The sequence below is a fragment of the Takifugu rubripes genome, chromosome 21, assembly GCF_901000725.2.
Source record: "Takifugu rubripes chromosome 21, fTakRub1.2, whole genome shotgun sequence".
NCBI lineage: Eukaryota > Metazoa > Chordata > Actinopteri > Tetraodontiformes > Tetraodontidae > Takifugu > Takifugu rubripes.
In genome coordinates, this window is record NC_042305.1 from 9192314 (window position 1) to 9216690 (window position 24377).

Genomic DNA, 24377 nt, shown 5'->3' on the forward strand with positions numbered 1-24377 from the left:
GCTGGACATTAATGACAAGTGCGCTGAGATGTCTCAGGAAACAAACAAACCCGTCTCGACGAGGGCTGAGGTCGTCTAAAAATGGCTGCAGAGCAGAGAGCAAGGACCTGCGGCCCGTTGCTGTGACAACACACAGCAACGTAAAGCCTGCTAATTGAATATTTACACAAAAGTGAAAGAAATATGAATCTGGCCTTTGTCACCGAGTGGACGGGGTTCTGGAAATGTCAAAAGGGACTCTTTTAGTCTTTACTCTGTACAACCGCGGGTGGAAAATGTTGACTCTCCCTCTGACATCTGTTGAAGGGCCTGTAACACTGCTTTGGTGCTGTTAGGCTGCAGGATTTAGCCTGCGTGATACATGTAGGAACACATCTAGGAGGAAAAAAATTTGCTTTTTTTACTAAACGATAATTGACAGAACTAAACTAACTTCAGAGCTGCGTGCGCCCCCGAGATGGCAGCTGTGAACGTGTGTTTTGGCGTGTGTCTCCCGGAGCTCCACGACTCGCCCAGACTCTGACGTAGGGTCTGTAATGGGGGCCTGATTATTTCCGTTCTGGGTCACATGTTTATCGCGCCATCTCTCGGCAACATCACCACCCAGGACTCATCTTTCTCTCTCTCTTCATTTCCCAGAAAACAAACTTACAGCTTTATTACTGTGCATTAAGTGGCTCCAAATGTGTAGACATATTTTATTTGATTTGACTGATGTTGCGAAATTTAATAAAGCTGAGGGAAAGAGTTCGTAATGAAAAGCAGATGCTGAGGAAACCTCACATGCAGACTGAGCAAAAACACAGTAACACACTTAGCTTAAACTTAATGATCTGTCAATCTATGTTTAAAGAAAAAATATTTTATTTCACTCACAAATCCAAAAATATATTTCCCACTGGCTGCCGTGTGAGAATTTTTAGAATTTTTCATCACTTCATGCTCAAAAAAAGGAGGTAATAAAAATCAAAATGAGCTAAAGCCCAAGATGTGAAAGGACTCATTCAGTAAGAACTCTATGAAGACCTTGTCCGTCACCTGGACCGTCTCTTGGCTGCAAGACACTTTCTCCTTCATCAGTTTTTCTTGTGTCTCCCTTGTCCCGGGAGACAAGTCACACGGAGAGGTCGCCACATCCGCCACATTTGAGGGTGATTTTAATATGAGTCAGGGGCCCTGCTTCCCCCCCTTTATCATTTTTATTTTTTTTGTATAGGTTACAGTCAATGTGCACCACTACAGACAAACAATAGCCTAAAGTCTGCTTCCAATCTTGTTTTGATCTGATCATTTTTACCCTTATTTGACTTTAACATGGACTTGAAAACAGCCTTTAAGGCTGTCTGAGGATCCTTGATCTGATCATTTTTACCCTTATTTGACTTTAACATGGACTTGAAAACAGCCTTTAAGGCTGTCTGAGGGTCCTCCGCTCATAAGGCCGATCCCTCTGCTGGCCAGTCCTCCGTGCTGCACCTGGTCTTCGTTGATCAGCTTTGATTCTCTCGACTCCCCCTCCATCTCTGCTTCTTAAGTTGCTGTCTTGTCCAGTCTGACCTAATGTCTTCTTGTCAACACACTAGATGAACACACTGTGGTTGCCCCATGTGTGTGAGAAACCTTTGAGTCCATGGGGGAAAAAACCTAATCCGATCTAAAAGGCAGATGAAAGATTTTGATGACAAAGTACCGACTTGTTTTTCCAGCTGTCATTGTTAGTCTAAACTGCAGCAGATGTAATGAGTAAAGAGCGCTTTAAAAAAAAGAAAAAGAAAATAACTGGTGTTTTATGCTGAAACCTACTGTTATGCTGAAGAAGGCTGGACCAACAGGACGATCCTGAGGTCAAATTATGGCATCTTCAAGTTCAACTGCAATCACTTATCTCTCAATGACTATTTACCTAGTAAATAAGTAACTTATTTATTTAATTTTTTTTTTTTTTTTTAACTTGCACCAACATAAGGAATCGCGAGTTTACAATTTCGTCTAGTGGCCGTGCCTTTTCACTCTTTCTCAAAGCACATTCAATTATGACTGTAAATTTTTAACCCATGAAGGTCTTTGTATTTGGCCGTGTATCCTCAAACCAACCCCCTCATTAAGAGTTAAATTATTGTTGACATAATGTCTTTGTAGCCAACGGCATAATAAACATGGGTATAATGGGTGTCTTGCATTTGTAAAACATGTGGTTTCAATTGTTCAGATAGATCCCTGTGGACCCAGTTTGCAGTGTGGAGAAGGGCCCAGTACACAGGAATCATAGAGCACAGCTGCACAACAGAAACCTGAACCTGAACAACACCCAGACTGTGTTCTGCTCTGCCTCTTCGTCAGGATCATCAAATACAGAACAGTGAGACATGAACAAACCAGACAACATGGGAGACTAATACAGGAAGGGTTGCTTTGGGTCAGCCAAGAATGTCAGAGTCACTCTCACCTCGTGTAAAACAGAATTACAACAATTACCGGTAAGGCCGGTTAAACAGCAACGTTCAGGTTCTGCTTCCCCAGAGTTTCTGCCCAGCAGTAAAGCTCTCACAGGCAGCTCCTCATACATAAAGATCCTATTTTAAAAAATCCATTTGATTCCCATCAAGAAAATGTGCACTGGCAGGCTTTACTCACCATTACGTTTATTGGAAACATTGTTTTTAACTTTTACACATTTTATGCATTTAAAGAAAGCAACACAATATGTTGTCGAGCGATGGGGAAACTAATAACTGAAGCAAATTCCATCCTTTAAGTACAGAATTGGGTTATAAAAATGCTAAAATTACCCCCCCCCCCCCCCAATATCTATTGTTTTCAAAGCCCTCTGTAAATATTTATATCACTAATGTTTCACATTACTTCTGCAAAGAACTAAATCAGAAAATCAAACATTTTCCAGGTGATATCAATCTTTCTGTTAATGAAACCAAAGTCTCGAAGGCGTTCTGGGGAACATGCGTGTGTACGTGCATGAACGCCTGCTCCTCACGCATCATTCACTTTTCGCAAGGGAAAAAAGATTTTCATTCATCCAGAAACACAAAACAGTGTCACAACTGCACGTCTGTTGCACATTATCTTGGGCTTTTGTTCACAGTTTGACTGCCCCCCCCCCTTCATTCACTCACTTCATACTTTTATTTGTGTCCTGGAAGAACAGTTAATAGACTGCAAGTAACAAAAGAAGACTGATTCAGTCTGAATTCAATCAATTATTGCTGCATCCCGCAGGGACATTTAAGTTCACATCTGGCAAGATTCCTCGTAAAAAAGTAGATCTATTGGAACAGGTGTCACATCCATGCCTGTTTTTAAGGCCTCCGCGGCCAGAATGCAACTTTTTTTTATAATGAATCGAGTCTTAGGGTGCTTCCAAAACTACACATTTAAGTTTAAAATTGATTTTATTTTACCCTTTGGAAAAGCAGTTAATTGTTGTGATTACACAACACAAAGAGATCGTTCGAAGAGCACTTCTGGACCAGAATCACGAGATCGTATTGGATTATAAATTAATCTCTCCGACACTTCCAGTGTTCACATTCTAACACTGATTTACTCACATTGACGGTTAGTCTGTCCATCCTTTGCCTCTTGGCACCACATGAAGCTGTTTTTCCAACCGTTCCCTCCATGTCTTTGTCCCACACACCTTCATCACGTGCCTCCATGACAGACACATCCACCACACGGGGATGTTTTTAAAAACGCCCCTGACTCCGTCTCCCTCACCTCCCAAATGCTGCTGTCACTCACCCATTTTCTGTCATCAAACCATTCAACCATTGCTTATTCTTAAGATGATGTTTGCTAAGGCACCCAAAATCAGTTTTTCCTTGCCACTGTTGCTTGTTGGTGGTCAGGCCCTGGGATTCTGGAAAGCCCCTAGAACAATTTTGATTGTAACTGACGCTATACAAATAACGACCGGTTGATTGATTGATTGATTGATGATCAATCAATCATCAATCAATCAATCGATCAATCTTTATTTATATAGCATCTTATACAATCAAAATTGTTTCAAGGCGCTTTCCAGAATCCCAGGGCCTGACCCCAGACAAGCAACAGTGGCAAGGAAAAACTCCCCTTTAACAGGAAGAAACCTTGAGCAGGACCAGGCTCATGTAGGGGGACCCTCCTGCTGATGGGGGGCTGGGTAGAGAGAGAGGAGAAGGGGGAGGACAGGTAGAGGATAGAATAGGTAGGAGAGGAGAGGGGTAGAGGAGAGGAGAAGTAGAGTGGAGGGGAGGTAGAGGAGAGGAGAAGGAGGAGGAGGGGAAAGAGGAGAGGAAAGAAGAGGAGAGGGATAGGAAAAGGAGAAGGAGGGGGAGAGGAGAGGAGAGGAGAGGAGAGGAGAGGAGAGGAGAGGAGAGGAGAGGAGAGGAGAGGGAGAGGAGAGGGGTAGAGGAGAGGAGAGGAGAAGTAGAGTGGAGGGGAGGTAGAGGAGAGGAGAGGAGAAGGAGGAGGAGGGGAAAGAGGAGAGGAAAGAAGAGGAGAGGGAGAGGAAAAGGAGAAGGAGGGGGAGAGGAGAGGAGAGGAGAGGAGAGGAGAGGAGAGGAGAGGAGAGGAGAGGAGAGGAGAGGAGAGGAGAGGGAGAGGAGAGGCACAGAGCACAGAAACACACACAAAAAATATGATGCACAATCACTTCAGCGGGGCCGGAGGTCATTATGCAGCTCCGAGGGCGGCGATACCAATAAATAAATGGGGGGGGGGGGGGGGAGAAGCAGAAAAACTACACAAGAATCAGCATAACTAGTCTGCTTGATGAGGAGAGGAGAGGAGAGGAGAAGAGAGGAGAGGAGAGGAGAGGAGAGGAGAGGAGAGGAGAGGAGAGGAGAGGAGAGGAGAGGAGAGGAGAGGAGGGGAGGGGACGGGCACAGAGCACAGAAACACACACAAAATACACTATTTATACAGCGGTTTAGCGGGGCCAGAGGTCATCATGCAGCTCCAAAGGCGGCGATACCTGTAAATGAATACAGAAGAGGTGGGGGGGGAGAGAAGCAGAAAAACTACACAACAATCAGCATAGCTAGCCTGCTTGATGAGGAGAGGAAAGGAGAGGAAAGGAGAGGAAACCATGACCCAGTGGAGTGACAGAGGCCTGTCAGGTGATCAAGTTTCCGGACCCCGGCAGCCTTGGCCTATAACAGCATAACTAAGATGTGACCTAACGATTAGACGACCCCCTAGGTATGATAATTTGTCTGTCTATGATAGTAACTGGAACTACTGAATTAGTAACAATAAGCTTTTTCAAAGAGGTAGGTTTTGAGTCTGATCTTAAAAGTAGCGATGGAGTCAGCCTCCCGTACCTGGACAGGGAGATGGTTCCATAGCAGGGGGGCCTGGTAGCTAAATGCTCGGCCCCCCATTCTACTCCTGGAAACTCTGGGAACCACAAGTAGACCAGCATTCTGAGAGCGGAGCGGTCTATTGGGCTGATAAGGTATCACTAGCTCCTCCAGGTAGGATGGAGCTAGGCCTCTGAGGACCTTGTAGCTCAAAAGAAGGGTTTTAAAAATTATTCTAAATTTAACGGGCAGCCAATGAAGCCACGCCAGTACAGGAGTAATGTGATCTCTTTTGTCAATGCCTGTCAGAACTCTGGCTGCAGCATTTTGGATCAACTGGAGGCTTCTTAAAGAGTTGTTTGGACACCCTGATAATAAGGAGTTACAGTAGTCCAGCCTGGAAGTAACAAATGCATGGACTAACTTTTCAGCATCATGCCGCATCTTTGTGATGTTCCTCAAGTGAAAAAAGGCACTTCTAGAGACTAATTTAATGTGTGAGTTGAAGGAGAGATTTTGATCAAAAGTTACTCCTAGATTCCTCACAGAGAGACTAGATGTTAATGAGATACTAGATGTTAATGAGATAACTAGATGTTAATGAGATAACCCCTACATGAGCCTGGTCCTGCTCAAGGTTTCTTTCTGTTAAAGAGGAGTTTTTCCTTGCCACTGTTGCTTGTTGGGGGTCAGGCCCTGGGATTCTGGAAAGTGCCTAGAACAATCTTGATTGTAACAGACACGATATAAATAAAGATGGATTGATTGATCCACTGATAAAAGTTAATGGTTCCAAAGTCAGAGACCAGTAGAGAGTTAACCTTCATTCATTTTGAGAAGTTATTAAAAAAAATTAAATTAAATTAATGCTGATGTTGGATTAAAATAGTTATTTCAGAAAAATGAAAATTATTCATCCTTGATGTTAAGGCGTCTCTTTTCTGCACTTGGACAGCGTTCATAATGCTCCTTCACTGATGAGTAGTAGGTGCCGAAGAGCCGGTCCCAGTGGCTGAAATAGGGGGCATAGTTACCACGGAAGAAGATATGGTGGTCTTGATGGTAGGGGGCTCCTCCCATGAGGGGCAGTAGCCGGTGCAGTGCCCAAGGCAGGTTGTAGCCGCAGTGGTCCTCCACCGCCAGCCAGGTGTTGATGAGGTGGAAGACGGTTTCGCTGAGCGGGTGGCAGCCCACCAGCCGGGCGCTGGCCATGGCCAGCAGCAGCAGGGACAGCAGCTCAGCGCCGGCGGCGTCCTGCGCTGTCAGAGCGAACGGCTGCCGCTGCTGATGGTGGGCCTGGTGGATGCTGCGGTACAGCCAAGGAGTCCTGGAGAGAAACACACAAACAGGCGTCACTGATGTCTGACCGGGTTGACCGCCGGGTTAACCCAGCTGTCCTTAACCCTTTGGGCAGAATTTTATTCGATTGAAAGGCCAGAAAAAACTAAATCCAAATAATAAAAAGAATGAATATAAATAAAATAGATGGTTGAAGCTCTGGCTTGTGTCATGGTACAGATCAACCATTTACCCGTATTTTCACAACCATAAGGCGCGCCGTATTATAGGGCGCACCTTCAATTAACAGCCTATTTTAGAAATATTTTCATACACAGGGCGCACCGTGTTATAAGGCGCATAGCATAGAAACTGCGTAGTGCCTGTGGTTTCATGACGCGTTCACTAGATCGAGCTGCGCTAAAAGGAATGTCAATAAAACAGCCAGATAAGTCAGTCAAACTTTATTAATAGAATACAAACCGTCGTTCTCACAACTCTACTCACTCCCAAAACGAATAAACAGCTGTTTTATTATTTTTCCCGAGTGACGTAGTGTTTTCGCGCAACACAGTTCGTTTAATAACAGCGAGTTATAACAGGCAGTGCAACATTTTTATCACAAGTGGATAGTGGAGTTTAATAAATCTTCGATTTAGTGCAACAGTTTTATCACGTAGTACCGTTGCGGTAAATCAAACGTTAGTGCAAACAATATACGGTAACTCGAACTCTCGAAGTAGTGCAAAGCGATAACAATAGCAATATAACAACGTTGTTCAAACAGTAATGTCCATATTCACAGTATGACCAGCCTTGTTAAGTTGTAAACACACAAAAGAAACACGTAAAGATCACTTTATCAGTTCATTCCTCATCCAGGAATCCCTCAAATTCCTCTTCTTCGGTGTCCGAATTGAACAGTTGTGCGAATACGGCGTCCAACATGGCCGGCTCCGTCTCGTCAAAGTCGTCATCAGGGTCGGTGTCGCTGGTGTTGTCTGGCATTTCAGTGACAATCCCTGCCTTCCTGAAAGCTCGGACCACGGTCGATGCCCAGGCATTTACGATCCACTGGCAGATAGTGACGTATGACGCTCGGCGCCGTCTCCCCGTCTTGGTGAACGTGTGTTCGCCGTTCGTCATCCACCGCTCCCACGCAGTTCGCAGTCTAGCTTCTAATGCCCCGTTGACACCAATATCTAGCGGCTGGAGTTCCTTTGTTAATCCACTTCTTGCTTTGTTTCCTCGGAAGCTCCGTTGAGTCTTCTTTACCTGGCGCAGGTCGTCTTGTTGCTTCCTCCACTTCCGCACCATTGATTCGTTCACGTTAAATTCTCTTGCCGCTGCTCTATTTCCGTGTTCAACTGCGTGACTGATAGCCTTCAATTTGAACTCTGCGTCGTAAGCGCGTCTCTTGCAAGGAGCCATTTTGGGGTCTTTACAGACAGAAATGGTTTGGGACTGAATTTACTGCTGTTACCTCGGCCACGCCGACTGACTACGGTAGCCGCGATTAACCAATATTACCGTAATCCATACAAAAGGCGCTCCGGGTTAAAAGGCGCACCGTAGATTTTTTAGAAAATTCTAGGCTTTTAGGTGCGCCTTAAAGTCGTGAAAATACGGTAATTAATCTAGTGTCAAGTAAGAGACAAAAAAGGAACAAACTGTTCACGCTCTGCAATGTGGACATGTTCATCACCTCTTTCTTCATCTCTGTTTGAAGCCTACGGCCATCAATGTGTGGAGGGTGGGGCAGTGGTTTTAAACCTGTTTCTCATATTTCTTCAGTGACATCCAGCTTTTTTCAATTTCAAAAACTGGCCAATGTTAAATGATTTGTCTCTCTTTACTGCTCTAATGTATTTGATGTTGGTTCAAACCCAACCGCTTTAAAAAAACAAAACCCAAAGACATTAGCGTCACCTCATTGGATTTCTGTACATTTCTTTGTATTGATTTTAAAACATTTGTTAGATTTTAAAGGTTTTTAGGCCTCGCACCTCTGACCTGCTCCCTTATGTCACAAAAACATAACCTAATTTCATCATTATGATGACAGATTCATGCCGATCTGACACACCAAAATAGCCATATTCAATTCAGCCACACTGATTTTCTCTCTCGTCCCTCACTTGTGCATGAACAAATGCCAGGCGAAGAAGAAGGCGTCGAAGAGCAGCAGACAGACGGACACCTCCACGACCAGCTGCCAGCAGGATGGAGCGTGCTCCGGCATCACGGGGCTCCCCAGCACCTGGAGCAGCGCGGTCACGGGCAGCACGGCGGTCAGGTAAGCACGCAGGACCCTCCCGAAGCAGAAAAACCACTGCTGTAGTGTCGGCGGGGGGGCAGAAATCCTCCACTGCTGGACCTGCGGAGAAAAGCCGACTAACATGTCCAGGAGCAGGTAGGGGAGGCAGAGGAGGACGTGCGTCAGGAAGGCGAAGGACGCAGGCAGGACCGGGGACTGGAGGACGTTCGTTGCCCTCATGTAGTCCCAAATCTGCTGGAGAAAAAACTCTCCGTGGTCTGATGATGCGTTCATCACGGTTGAAACTTTGGTTTGCTCCCGGACTACATCTCCAACACTCATCAAACAGTCCGGCGAGAAAAACCTTGGACCCAAGCAAAGGTTCGCCTCCATGAACACGAATTAATTTGAGCTGGGATAAAAGTTAAGTCCGGCTGCTGCTTCGGTTCTGCGAGGAGAGTTTCACATCTCACACTTTTCCTCAGAGTGGGAGGAATTATGCTTGGCTTGCGTCAGACTGGCTGCTGTCATAGGGGGTTTTGCTGACAAGCATCCCTTTGGAGCGCCGAACACTTTAATTTGGGGAGTTTCCTTGCTTTTATTTTTATGAAAGACACAGTGATCTCTTATCTGGAGTTTCACTTCTCACACATTTTAAATTGATGGATGCGGGTTGAACATGGACTGATTGTCAGTCAGGTGTGCAGATGTGGTTTCTCTATTCTTTATTTGGCTCGGTCTCATTTTCTACTCCTGAACTTCCGCCTCAGTGAATCATTAATTTATCAGAGGAACAATACTGATTGATCTTCCCCGTGTCTGATTCAGAGCTCAGGAATCTGCATCCTGGCCTGCCCTTATGACACAGAATCATAAACTTCCTGTCATTTTTCTCGCTGTCTGACAGCCATGTGCTGAAACTTGCTCAACATCTCTCACTCCACTTCTTCCAAAATCTGTCCATTTAAATGACAATGGCAGACATTTATTTACAGATCTTGCTCTGGTTCAGCACTGGTAAATGAAGTCTAACAGGTGACCAGGGTCTGGTAGAGGAACTGGATTGCACATATAACCTGGTTTATAGATTCTATAGAAGAGAACATGTATTTCAAATGTTAAAAACATCACTGATTAAAAACATCTTTGTGTCAGCTCCGCAACAAATGGACCTCCTAATTGAAAAAGCTGAATGTGAATTTTATTTATCTGAAAAATTCCAAAGGATCCCTAAACATTTTGGGATGTTGTGAGGTCCGCTTTTGGTGCGATGTCTTCCAGGGAAATGCCAGATTGATCAATCAATCAATCAATCAATCAATCAATCAACCGGTCGTTATTTGTATAGCGTCAGTTACAATCAAAATTGTTCTAGGGGCTTTCCAGAATTCCAGGGCCTGACCACCAACAAGCAACAGTGGCAAGGAAAAACTCCCCTTTAACAGGAAGAAACCTTGAGCAGGACCAGGCTCATGTAGGGGGACCCTCCTGCTGATGGGGGGGCTGGGTAGAGAGAGAGGAGAAGGGGGGGACAGGTAGAGGATAGAATAGGTAGAGACTGCCTCATACCATTTTCATGTAGAGGATTCTGTAATTTATTGTTGTTCACACTCGATCACAAAGGGGATACTCTACTCTCTACTCACCTACGACTGCAGACCTGTACATGGATCCAACTCCATCATCAAGTTTGCAGACGACACAACGGTGATCGGTCTCATCAGCAACAACGACGAGACAGCCTACAGAGAGGAGGTAGAGCGCCTGACCACATGGTGCGCTAACAATAACTTGGTCCTCAACACCAGCAAGACCAAGGAGCTCATCGTGGACTTCAGGAAGGCAAGAGGAGGCACACAGGACCCCATCCACATCAACGGGATGGCCGTCGAGCGTGTCTCCAGCTTCAAGTTCCTGGGGACCCACATCTCAGAGGACCTGTCCTGGACCACAAACACCTCCAGCATCATCAAGAAGGCTCACCAGCGCCTCTTCTTCCTGAGGACACTTAGGAAGAACCAGCTATCCTCGGCTGTCCTGGTGAACTTCTATCGCACAGCGATAGAAAGCATCCTGACCAACTGCGTGTCAGTCTGGTATGGAAGCTGCACTATCGCTGAGCACAAGGCCTTGCAGAGGGTGGTGAAAACTGCCCAACGCATCACAAGGACTACACTCCCTGCCATCGGAGATGTCCAGAGGAAGCGCTGCCTGCATCGAGCACGCAGCATACTCAAGGACTCCTCCCACCCCGCCCAGAGACTATTTTCCCTCCTGCCCTCTGGGAGGCGCTACAGAACCCTCAGGACTCAGACCAGTAGACTGAGGAACAGCTTCTTCCCCAGAGCGGTGTCCCTGTTGAACTCCTGCTGACCCTTACACACTCCACACCTCACCACACTACAGCAGTTTACACAACAACTCACTAGCTTAGTAACCAATGTAGCTACTGTTTAAACCTGTCCTGCGCACTCATGCACTTTATCATCTGTATACACATAATTTATAATTTGCACATCTCCTCTATCTTATGTAAATAGCTAAATAGCTCCTGCACTTATAGTCTAAGGCATTTAATGTACACACCATCTGTAAAATATGTTTATAGCACAATCCGGTAAACGATTGTAAAAATAACCGCACATACTGTATTTATTAAGTTATTATCCTCACTTGCTGCTTCTTTTGCACTTCTGGTTAGATGCTAAACTGCATTTTGTTGCTCTGTACCTGTACATGTGCAATAACAATAAAGTTGAATCTAATCTAATCAAAGGCATTTGACTTTCTGCAGGCCACCGGTGATGCAGTACAGATTCATCTGGAAAAAGTGAAACTGGTTTTAAATGCGTCAAAACCAAAGTAATTCTTTCTTTAATTTCATGCATTCATTAACAAATACACCACCATTTAGAACTGCCCAAGGGGAAACTCTAAAGATGGTCACAGCTACAAATACCTTGGCTTAATTACTGATGAGGAGATCATGTTTGGTCATGTTTGAAAAAATCAAGGGTGAAGTTCGGGTTTTATTGCAGACACAAGTCATGTTCCTCTCTCTCGTCATGTTCCTCTCTCGGAGGGTGGAAGCTGCTGATATCAGCTACTTTTTGAGCTACCATATTTGATCACGTAGGTGTGTGCTTCCACCAGTCCCAGACTGTTCTACCTCTATTCTAGATGCCTCCCCGACCAAGTTGCTACACGCTAAAGCTCCTTGAATGTAAGGCAATATACACATTGCATGACTGGATTTCAAGGCACTTATTGGCATCTGTTTGTGCATCTTTCTTCTGAGAACTGAAATCCCTCAAACTGTCAAATTTAGTACTTCGGTGCACTTTGGAAACAGGAAAGAGAATATCCAGCCTATCTGCCCCCTCTGCTTGGAATGCCATCCAATCTGATCACGGACTGTCAGAACTTGTTTCACCAACAGCCTTCCACGCCATCTTAAGACACTGGCCACGGAGTTCCTCCAAACCCTGCCTGCAAGTTTCAACCTATGGCTATTTGTATAAGTGTACTCTAGCAGTGACTCATGCAAGAATCTCAGGAGCAGTAGTAGTTGAACCAATGAGGCAGCCATAAGTCACACTTGTTTAGATTAGGGTTTTGGACAGTTGAGCCCTGGTCTAGACCCGCTGTTGTGTGAGACGTTGAACTGAGCACATTAATGCAGGCAATCGCACGCCATTGTATACTCTACATGGTGCGGACTGGGTTGGGTATATGTGTAACAACATACAGAGCAGAGTGGGAAAATGGCTTGGGTTTATCCTTAAAGGATTTTTTTTCTGTCTCTGTCGGTCACGGACCTCTGATCTCCACCTGAGCCGCCTGTCTTGAACCAATGTGAACTCTGATGGTTTATGAACCGTGGTGCATGAACAGATGCCATTAGATCGTGTCTTTCATTTCAGTTCATCTTCACATTGGTTGTTTTCCAACAGCTGATGATCTAATCCAAAACAAGTCTTTTGATGTCTCTTTAATGGTATTGTTTCAGAGAAAAATTTCTTCTGGACATGCAACATAAATAAATCCCAGTAGTACCATTATAACTTGGGGGGGGTTCCAAAACTTTTTGACCGCTTGAACAAGAGAGCAAATTCGGTATTTCTTACAGACCAATGGTCTCTCCTTCAGAGAGTCCTGGTGTTCTCCCATAACAATAATTCCAAATGATGAATGATCCTTTCTGATCCACAGGTCCTTTGTAGAGGGGGATGATTTCTCAATTTCCACTGATGGAGAGGTGATCCAGGATGAACGCTGACGAGCGTGGACATCTCTTCTCCTCTGTATCAAGCCAGATATGTGGCCAGGAGCTTTAAACAGGCCTTAAAGGTTAGGCCCGATAAAGCTGGAGCCCAACAACGAAATTTTGATTGTCAGTTTTTTAAAAGCCCTAATTCATTTAAAGCCCGAGGTTATTGAAAGCTGTGTGCACCCAGCTGGGTTTTTTCCAAAATAAATAAAATAAATCCTCTGTTAAGCATCCATTTTCCTATCTTAGTTGCGCAAATGCATCAACTGACTTCATTCACCGCGCAAGCATGACAGCAAGTCAGAGCCTGCGTGTAGTGATAAAAATAGAGCCCAACTTGATGGGAACCAGTGAGCAAAGATCTCCAGCTGTAATGCAGCCAGTCATTGTTGCTGTGCCAGCTGTTTTTCCCCCACACCTATTCAGCCAAGGCCTTCAATAGCTGCTCTACTGTGATTTTAGTTGGCAGATTCAAAGCACACAGGAAACACAATTGCAAGTTATCCTGATAGATCTGATATAAATGAGTAAAACCGCCCCCATTTTCCACATCCTTGACTCATCCACTTAAACGGCACACCACTGGGTTTAATCCTTCCAAAAGCTGGTTTTCAGCATCCTGCCATCTCGTCTATTCTCCTCTAAACGTGCCCAACTTTACTTGCTGCAGTGTCACCAAAAAGCATTTGAAGTTGTGGACTTCATCTGTTGCCACTGCCTGTCCTGTTGCGATCTCTCAAAATGATCCACTGGCTTGTTATTAAGAGTAGGAAGTTTTGTCTCCAGGTGCCGAAGTCACTTTGGAGGTTTCATAGCTTCTCCATGTATAATGTGCACAGCTGCATCCTTAGAATCTATGGCGCCAACTTTCATGCAACTGTCATCATAGTTTACTGTTGAATGACCATATCTTGAGTGCAAATAACAACTTCAAATAGTAGAAAAAAAGACTTGTAACCTGCCAACCCAACATAGAAGAGGTTCCCAAACCTTTTGACTGCTCGGACCAGAGAGCAACTTTGGTATTTCTTACAGATTGAAAGCTGCGTCAGACTTATTCTATCACATATGAGGCATAACAGAAACATAATGCAAGCTAAACAATTTTACTAGTTACATTACATCATAACTTCACACCGTCAATGAATAGCCCGAGACTGTTTTCCTAAAACAATCTAATGGTAAGTTGGTGTTATATTTGTGAATGATTTATGCAGCATTTCGATTCTGTGACTGTCAAAGCAGAAAATCCAGCCTCGCACAAGTAAGTGGACAGAAGAGACGACGGTGTCTTCAGTGCTCCTTCAGAGAGTCCTGGTGTTCTCCCAGAACTATAATCCCAAATGCTGGGACTGAATGGTGTGTGAATAAAGTATTCCAGCCTCTGTTTTTTATCTCCAGTCATTTGTGCACCGGTGAAGGGATCTTGTATCCATTCCTTTCTGACCCTCGGATCCTTTGCAGAGGAGGAATATTCCTCAGTTGGGCCCCACAAGGACATTTTGACTGACAGCTTTTTAAAACCCTGAACCCATTTGTAGCCCAAATTTATTCCAGCATGCATAAAATAAGTCCGAGCTCATGTAAAATGATAGAAATTATACTCAACTCGATGGGACCCAATGGGCAAAGATCATTGCTGCATCAGTGCACAAACCAACACACTTTTACCCAACATGTATTCATCCAAGGCCTCAAATAGCTGCTCTCCTCTAGTTTTGATGGCAGGTTCAGAGCACACAGGAAACACAATTGCAAGTTATCCTGATAGATCTGATATAAATGAGTAAAACCGCCCCCATTTTCCACATCCTTGACTCATCCACTTAAACGGCACACCACTGGGTTTAATCCTTCCAAAAGCTGGTTTTCAGCATCCTGCCATCTCGTCTATTCTCCTCTAAACGTGCCCAACTTTACTTGCTGCAGTGTCACCAAAAAGCATTTGAAGTTGTGGACTTCATCTGTTGCCACTGCCTGTCCTGTTGCGATCTCTCAAAATGATCCACTGGCTTGTTATTAAGAGTAGGAAGTTTTGTCTCCAGGTGCCGAAGTCACTTTGGAGGTTTCATAGCTTCTCCGTGTATAATGTGCACAGCTGCATCCTTAGAATCTATGGTGCCAACTTTCATGCAACTGTCATCATAGTTTACTGTTGAATGACCATATCTTGAGTGCAAATAACAACTTCAAATAGTAGAAAAAAAGACTTGTAACCTGCCAACCCAACATAGAAGAGGTTCCCAAACCTTTTGACTGCTCGGACCAGAGAGCAACTTTGGTATTTCTTACAGATTGAAAGCTGCGTCAGACTTATTCTATCACATATGAGGCATAACAGAAACATAATGCAAGCTAAACAATTTTACTAGTTACATCATAACTTCACACCGTCAATGAATAGCCCGAGACTGTTTTCCTAAAACAATCTAATGGTAAGTTGGTGTTATATTTGTGAATGATTTATGCAGCATTTCGATTCTGTGACTGTCAAAGCAGAAAATCCAGCCTCGCACAAGTAAGTGGACAGAAGAGACGACGGTGTCTTCAGTGCTCCTTCAGAGAGTCCTGGTGTTCTCCCAGAACTATAATCCCAAATGCTGGGACTGAATGGTGTGTGAATAAAGTATTCCAGCCTCTGTTTTTTTTTTTTATCTCCAGTCATTTGTGCACCGGTGAAGGGATCTTGTATCCATTCCTTTCTGACCCTCGGATCCTTTGCAGAGGAGGAATATTCCTCAGTTGGGCCCCACAAGGACATTTTGACTGACAGCTTTTTAAAACCCTGAACCCATTTGTAGCCCAGATTTATTCCAGCATGCATAAAATAAGTCCGAGCTCATGTAAAATGATAGAAATTATACTCAACTCGATGGGACCCAATGGGCAAAGATCATTGCTGCATCAGTGCACAAACCAACACACTTCAGCCAGCTGGGTTTACCCAACATGTATTCATCCAAGGCCTCAAATAGCTGCTCTCCTCTAGTTTTGATGGCAGGTTCAGAGCAAGCAACGATTCCTCTTGCAAGTTTTCTTGATAGATATAAGAAATTTGTCAAAATAGTCAAGTGACTCGTCTTTAAGACCAGGATGATTTGTCTGCAGGTGCCAAAGTAACTGAGGGTTTCATAACCAATTTCAATGGTTACATTGTCGTGTGACGTTAACAGGCTATAAAAGACAAAGTCAGTGTGTTTATTTCAAATGAAAGTAATTTGTCTTATGATGCATGATAAAGAGGGTCAATGTTTGGAGTATTAGATGTTTGGAGAAAACACAACGCAGTACATTTGTGGCAATTATGCCCTACTCTTTTTTTTTTTTTCCTGAATGGGTTTTCACCATTCTTAATGACACAAGGCTTGTAAGGACCAGGGCCAGGAACACCATGGGGTCAGGCACCCACTCGAGGCCCCACAGGAACCGTATACATTCTTCAGATGCTTAGCACAGAACATTTTCAGAGTTCAAGAGTGCATCGTGATGATTTTAAACCTTAAATCAGATGCAAAAAGACACATAAACATTTGGACACACATAGCTATTTATGTAAATATGAGCTGTGCTACATACATTAAAGATACATTATATATTAATATATAAATCATTATTCAGGTCCCGTGCTCAGTAGAGATATTACAAATTCATAGAAATAAATAACATCTGTAATGCAGCAGCTACATTACCATACATTCATCACCTGCCTGTTTCCTCTGCAGTGACGCAGGGAAGCCGTCGGGTCCTGTATTCATCAGAATTGACAGCCAACAAAACATCAGACCATTCAGAAGCTTCAACTTATCGAATTATTCTAAATCTTCCAGCATTTAAGATAACTGCGGTAAATAACTAGCAAAGAGGTTTGGTGAACATTGCATTTGGAATGAAGAGCATATGAAATCCTCACCGGGCTTCAATTTGAATGTTTGCATTGACAACCTAGGCAACCCCTTCCATACATTACCAGCATGACCACAATGTTTTCATTCCTCTATTTGCTACCAACATTTTAGTAATTTAGTATCTTAACTAGCAAAAGGACAATTTTTTGCTAGAAAGGTGGTGAGCATGGGACCAACAGCAAAAACCCAACTCCAGCTTTTAACAGCTGGGTTTAAAGCAAAACATCTGGAAACATGAGAGGCGGATAACTGACAGTGGACATTTATTTAGTAAGAGCCAGTAAAATCTAGCAGCGGGTTCGGCTGCTTTAAGTGAGACAGCTCTTGAAAGACTGTAAATTCCTACAGCAGGAATGGTTCTCAGTGCAAAGGTATTTGCCATTAAGAATGAAAGCTTCAACAGTGCGTGCAAAAGTAGAGCGAGTGCAGGGTGCACGACCGTTTCCTCTCGCCGCAGCTCCAGGTGTGACGTTCAGCAACATTGACGGGTGTTAGGAGAACGCCCGTTCCTAGTTTGAGTTCTGGATTACGCCAGGTGCCTCCAAAATGACATTTGATTTATTTTTCCAGACTGCGTGCACTTCCAGCTGCCTGTCTTTACCTCCCTATGCTGTATGTGCTCAGAGCATTTTAGAATCTAAGCTAAAGTCGTAGTTCCTACACTGATGCTGAGACAGATAGTTTCAGGAACTTTGTTCATTGTTTTTGGAGCAAATGGACCCGATGAAGATTATAAATAGCCAACAGTTGATAGTAATTTCATATAAAAATGTAAAACACACTAAAAGTGATGGATGTACTCGAGCAGAGTGCTTTATAATGTTGTGACAACAGTTCATTACACACCCAGGTTTCACCTTCCTTTGTCCTGATTTAAGAGTTTACATAATCTGTCGCTCATCTCCTCTGCTGCAAGCAGAAGAGATCTACACAATCTTTAATGATGTTTAAGGGGCGGAGGCCAGAGTCATCGCAGATCCTCCAGGCCAGAGGGAGAACAGGTCAGCCGTCTTCTGGCCGCCCACCTGCGCTCGGTCCCCCACCCATGGGTGGTTCCACTTTCATCACTAATCCAGGTCCAAGATCTTCTCAGCAACACTGTCCATGGCTGCTGAGGCCTTGACGGAGTCAGACTCCATGAACATCTGCGGTATGTCGTTGCCAAAGTAGATTTTGCTGTTGGCTGCGATGGCCTTGTACTTCATTAACTGGAGGTACTCGGGTGTCAGTTTCATCTGTAACAGAGGTGTGTGTGCGCCTGGGGGTTAATTACCCACCAGACATCCTGGTTCAGATTTGATGATGGGCGTGTTTCTTTACCTTATTGGCCTCTGCGGTCCTTTGCGCCGTATAGAACTCTGCGTCTGCTTTGGCTTTTTCCCGGGCCAGGAAAGCGCCGTCTGTGGTCCAGAAACCAACAGTTAAACACATGCTAAAGAGACGCCTTCACACACATTTTTATAACCTGTTGCTGCCTTCTGATGTGTGAAGTTATGTTATTTATGGTCTTATCAACCCAGTTTCCTTGAGTATCCATCACTATAGTTCTCAGGGACAACAGATAAAATCAGACTATGTACATAATTTGTGTTTATTATACAGTACATCTAAATAACTGCTGAAATTCTGTAACCTGAGTTAATCTAAACATCAAATTATGGGCTCTTTGAATCCAAGAACTCTGCCAGCCCCCCAATTCACAGAGTAGATACAGGATACAGGAGACACACACCTTCGATTTCAGAAATTCTTTTTTCTGTTTCCTTCTCCATGACTTTCTGTCCAAACTTGATCTCGGCCACCTGCGCCACCTTCTCAGCCTCTAAGAAAACACAGAGGGGGGTGGTTTAGACTTTCACCAGACTGCAGAGGTCACCTGAGCTCCGATTCTCACCGATCACGGCTCTGATCCGCTCCGTCTCAGCCTCCTTCTCCACAACCTTCTGTGTTTGCTGCGAGATTAACAGCTTTGTCTTTTCGCTCTCCCTGCAGACATAAAAGCACCCTTCAATAAAGGCCGCTAAGGTTAAAGGCTACAGTCACACACACTGGTTACTATCAGAAAGAGGATGACAGCAGTTTAAAAATGACGACTGGTTTTTGAGTTAAACAGCTGTTGATGATAAAAAGAAATGACTAAAAAAAAGGTTGTTTGGTAAAAACACCAAAACAACATGAATGAAAATCTGATCACAACGTCCAAAATCAAACGTAAATCTCCCCATTTTTTTAGATGTGGGAAATAAACACAGCTGGACTGGGACTAGTTCTTCCATTTACTTTTGTGTTGCAGCTGTAATGTTGGACTTTGTTTGGATTATTTATGCTGCCGTGGTTGAGAATATGTAACTGACACCACGAATGAGACGAGGCAACATTGTTGCAGTAGGTTCAGAATTATTTCTTCCAAGTTCGTTTCTCCATTTCAACGTCTTTCTCCGAGTTAAAAAAGTATTTGGAGTCGTGGCACTGAGCTTGTCTGAGAGGTTTGGACTCTCAGACATCCAGGAGACGAACAGGAATCAAAACAATAAAGGGCTTCTATGTGATTATAAAAGGGCTTCTGTGGTTTCATTATTTTTTATTTATTTTGTGCACGGCACCGTGCAGAAATTAAATGCTTGTGCTGCATTTCTTGGTTTATAGGAACAAATCAAGCTCAGTTTGTTCAACGATGGAACCGGAAAGGAACCATTCGGAGCCACTTCACATAAAAGTTTTAGTCGACTCAGCTCCGGACTCTATGAGCATTCTAGAGTAATTGTAGACAGAATGCTATTATCACTTTTTAATAGGTTGCTTAAACAACAAAACAAACTCACATTAGCTCATAGTTCCTGAGAACACTTTCTGGAATATGTGGTTTTGTGACACGGACGGCCTGGAAGAAGAGTGAAAAACACTGAATCACAAAAAAGCACCTTTCATCATGGGAAGAAAAGCATGGAAATGGGGGCATATGGGCTGGCAGGACAAGCTTAGACAGCTTTTATTGTAACCATAATATATTTCTATTTCTATATTTCATAATTTATATATATAACCGTCTTACGACGGTTCCTGTTGGACGTCAGCCATGTTTGACGCGCTGCCGTTTTATTTGTACCTGAATGATAATTCCAGGAGCCATTGAGGTCAGATCCTCTTGTAGCGTCATTTTCAGGTGTTCATCAATCTGATCTGTGGACATAAAATGAGATTTCATCAGAAGCACAACATCATGACCACTTTTTAGCCCATTTCACTATGTGTGTGTGTGTGTGTGTGTGTGTGTCCCTCACAGCCACCAGAGCATGAATGTGTGTGAATGATAGCAGCTCTGAGGACTCTAGATGACTCAACATGCCAGTAACCATGACTATAAAAACTCCCTGGAATGCAATAAAAATGTGTTTGACGTTATAGATGTTATTAGAGAAAACAGTGAGGTTTGGGAAAAAATGGTCTGGGAGAACAATGAGTTTAAAATGACGCCACACGGTCATGTGATGCAGAAGGTAATGTGCTGCACATTACCGTCAGCCCTGGAACTGCCCCTCCCTCATCGCGATGTGAATCTGACCACTCAACAATGATGGACAGTTTTGCGTGGGCTTGTTTCAACCAGGAGACTTTAAAATAGAGGGGCATGCGATTGTGGAGGATAAATAAGTTTTTAAAAAAAAGTTAAAAACAAACAAACAAAATATATTCAGGTGTTTTCGGCTGAAAGGGTCGCACCTCTGAGGGAGCAAATGACAGAGCTGTTCCTGAAACGTGCTGAGCAGCAGAAGAAAGTATGGAATTAAACTCAACGCTAACGAGATAAACTGACACTGCAGCGCATCAGCGCGTGGTCAGGCCTCCCCTAGAGTATCACATTGTAATTACAAGCCGTGACAAACCGATTGCAGTTGTTGCCAAGCCATCATGTACTCAGACAGGGATGTCTCGAGGCACATTGCAACATTCCCAACAGTTTATTCCCAACAGAAAAGTCCACATGTGGTGCAGTTGCTGCTATTCACACAGGGTTGAGCGTCTACTGAGACAAGTTGTTTATTTGTGGTCGTTTAATCCCTCAGCTGTGGTTTCAACTTCATGCTGTTTGTGGAGACGGATGTTACAACTTGGCAGTTTTTTATGGAGCCTCCGTCACACTCACCAAACAGGCCAATGTAGACCTCCTGCAGGGAGTGGACGCTGCAGAACTGGTTGAGTTCGTGGTGAACCTTGTTGAATATTAAGGCTTTGTCGTAGTCTGCGGTGAAGTTCTTCACTATGTCGTAAACTGCAGGGGTGAAAACGAGACCTCAAACAAGTATAAACATGGGACAGCTCAGTACAGGCTGATGCAGATGTTAGTGCTGGCGCGTCTCCGGGTGGGGGAGGAAGTGAACAGGGAGGGTAAAGAGATGTTTTTGTTCTGCTGGACACTCATGTAGGTACCTGCAGCTGGAACCAGGTAGTTCACCACTTCTATCCGGTCAAAGTAAATCATCACTCCACCGCTGAAAGACAAAAATGTACACATTAACTATGTGTACATTACTATGTGTACTAGATGCCAACAAATAAGGCCCGACTGCAGCGTGGTGTATTACGCTAAGTGTGAGAGTGTGTGTGTGGGGGATTTTAACAAGTGCAAGATCAGTCTTAAAGTTCCATCTGATACTTCTTAAGCAATCAGCCGACCTACCTTGTGCCACATGGTACATTCTTCACCTCATCTGTCTGCAATGTGGTCTGCAAGGTCAAAATGAAAGCAAATGTGGATTAATTGTTTTTTTTGGGCGTCAGGACCTTAAAAATACCAAAGCTGAGATCACTGTAAAAACACAAGTCACCAGGCTGGAATAAATCAATCCCTACTATAAGATAAAGACACCAGTGTGTAAAAGAAGATAGATCTTAGCAGCACATGTGGAACAAATGCATCTGCACTATGGCTTTTTTGAATTTTACCACATACATCCTACGATAAACAGAGGTCAAGGCTACACTAGCGCAAAGGCTACAAAACTAGGCAATAAAACATTGACGTAAGAGAAAAGAACGCCCAACCACCCAATTTCATAACGTGTACAGGCACCGACAAGTTTGTTTTTAAAAGACAAGTAGGAGGCGTGAGAAGGTATGCCTTCAGTGAAGAGCACAAGGACACTTCTGTTTCCCCAAACTGAAGCGTGGACACGAGTGAAGGAGAGTACACTCCCATATAGATGAGGAGAAGCAGACTTTTCCAACACTGACAATCATATCCATCAGTAAAGAGGAGGCTCATGTTGGTTTGAATATTTACCCTGAATTTCTCTCTTTATTAGGGTATTTTTTGAGATATTATGACATCACACCTGAATGACATGTCACGTGACACATTAGCAGTCAAACAACATAAGCAACAGCTTATGGTGACACATTCAGGAGAACAAAGAATTGTGAAATATTATACGTCATAAATACGTGTTAGTAAAGAATTAACTTAATATCAGCCATGTCGGTCTACTGTGTTTAGAGTTGTCATGTACTGTTGCCTTTTTGCATCTCCAATGTTTTTTTAAAAAGGTGACGTGACTCACCTGAACAGACTTGTAGGTGGTGATGAATGGAAGCATGAGATGAAAGCCAGGGCTGCTGGTGGTGGTCAGGAGAGCCCCTCCTCTGTGTTAATGCACACATGCGCAATAAACAGACAAACAAACAAACAGCTTTCCAGAAGGAAAAAGGACCACTTCAGCATGAATAACTGAACCCACCAGCAGGCCAGCACATACAAATGACACATGAAAACAGCAAAAGCTGGAAACGCAAGTTATATTTTCCTTTAATTAAGGAGTATTACTCAGTATCAACACTGTCCATCATCATCATCATCATCGTCGTCATCATCAATATTATCATTTTAAGGTTTGCGTACTCCAGCAGGACTTTACTGAGGAAGGATTCCCAAACATCTTGGACTAATCTTAATTTTGGATTAATCTACTTCAGAGGCACAGGTTTGAAGCAGATTTCCTTTCAAAGGAACATTGAAAACAAGGTGTCTCACCTGTAGTAAACCCCGGTGTGCCCCTCATCAATCTTGTGTACCGAGCCTAAGAGTGCCGCTCCCCCCAGGGCAACGATGATGGACAGCACGGCACCCCACTGAGCCATCCTGGAGGGCAGATATGACAGACAGCAGATGGGGACGATGTTTCTCTTTGGCGGCCTCTACAGTTAATTACAAAAATGCTCTCTACTACAAGTGTCCGGGTATAAGTAATAAACTCTGAGTGCACATACGCACCAGAGCAGTGATCTGCACAGTAGTAACGCACTGGAGTCGGCTTGCGGCTCACTGCTTTATCTGTTCTCAGCTCAGGCTTAAGCAGACATCTGCTAGGCCCCAATGACCTTGCAACAGTTAAAGAAGATTGGTGCCAAAGTGCAAAAGCACAACAGCCTCTTGTCCTGTGTAACACAATCCACAGCAGAGTGTGAACAGTAAGAGTATGTTTGGATGGCTGCGGTTTGGTTAAGAAGGTGTTTGCAACAATCACCTCTGTAAACAAGAGCCTAATCAACAGATATACTGTGTCGGCCACTGTTGATGTTGTTTTAAACAGCAACGACAAAAAAAACCCATCTGCAATAATTACCCAATTATCGTCCCACACGTTGGGAAGATAGCTGATATTTTAACAACTTTGAACTCAAAGATCACTCCCCAAACAGATGCAAAGTATAATTTCTGTAAATAAATATGACCAGACAGACACGCTGGCTACATATTAAACTTTACCTCAAAACTTTAATTTAATAATTACAAAACATGAAGTCAGGCAAGCTTATTCAGGAATGATATTAAAGTGATATTATAATAATAGGTTAGGAAACATGAATATAAGGCAGTAAAATGATGTCATGGAGGGTAGAACTGCAATATGAAAACAAATCACGTCACACCCAGCAGTTCTACGTCAAACAGTCTCTCCAATAGAAGACGGGTTCAACGACGCTAACTATCGATAATCCATAATATTGATACATCACGATTGACTTTAAACTCTACTGTTAAAGATTAATGCAGAAAACAACAGTAAAAACGGGTGGACCCTCAAACACTGCTTTCATCTTTACTCGTAGAAATATGCATTTTCTTTTGCAGGCATATTCAGTGGTGAGGCGGTCGTACTTAATCAAGCTACGGGATATTTACGGGCTGGTTAAATACACGTGACGAAAATTTTAAATCAGCAATTTTTACCTGTATTTTAATCGAAAAACTCAACAACAGGAGCTAATATGCAGGCATTTCGGACACCTGCTAAAGAGCTTTCTTCTTTCTCCCTTTTCTTCTTCTTCGTCCTCCGACTTCTTCCTTGGATTCTAATGTAGGAATT

The 24377-nt window shown here is 43.7% G+C and overlaps 2 protein-coding genes across 3 annotated transcripts; both read right to left on the bottom strand.

Annotated features, from left to right (window-relative positions):
* Positions 1-5950: 5950 nt before the first annotated feature.
* On the bottom strand, positions 5951-9587 carry ch25hl3 (cholesterol 25-hydroxylase like 3). Its single transcript, XM_029830230.1, has 2 exons — positions 8720-9587; positions 5951-6630 (listed from the first exon to the last, which is right to left on the bottom strand). Exons 1-2 carry the CDS (start codon positions 9229-9231, stop codon positions 6213-6215), a joined length of 930 nt encoding a protein of 309 aa, XP_029686090.1. The 5' UTR covers positions 9232-9587; the 3' UTR covers positions 5951-6212.
* A 7048-nt stretch (positions 9588-16635) lies between these two features.
* Positions 16636-24377, bottom strand: erlin2 (ER lipid raft associated 2). Of its 2 annotated transcripts, XM_011615429.2 has the most exons (13): positions 24242-24355; positions 23282-23445; positions 23042-23149; positions 22572-22653; positions 21692-21738; positions 21442-21503; positions 21158-21283; positions 20120-20193; positions 19836-19894; positions 18908-18999; positions 18746-18835; positions 18334-18413; positions 16636-18248 (listed from the first exon to the last, which is right to left on the bottom strand). In XM_011615429.2, exons 3-13 carry the CDS (start codon positions 23146-23148, stop codon positions 18081-18083), a joined length of 987 nt encoding a protein of 328 aa, XP_011613731.1. In that variant the 5' UTR covers position 23149; positions 23282-23445; positions 24242-24355; the 3' UTR covers positions 16636-18080. The 2 variants fall into 2 exon arrangements, with proteins under 2 accessions (XP_011613731.1, XP_003974611.1); XM_003974562.3 differs by lacking the exon at positions 23282-23445 and having other exon boundaries at positions 24242-24377.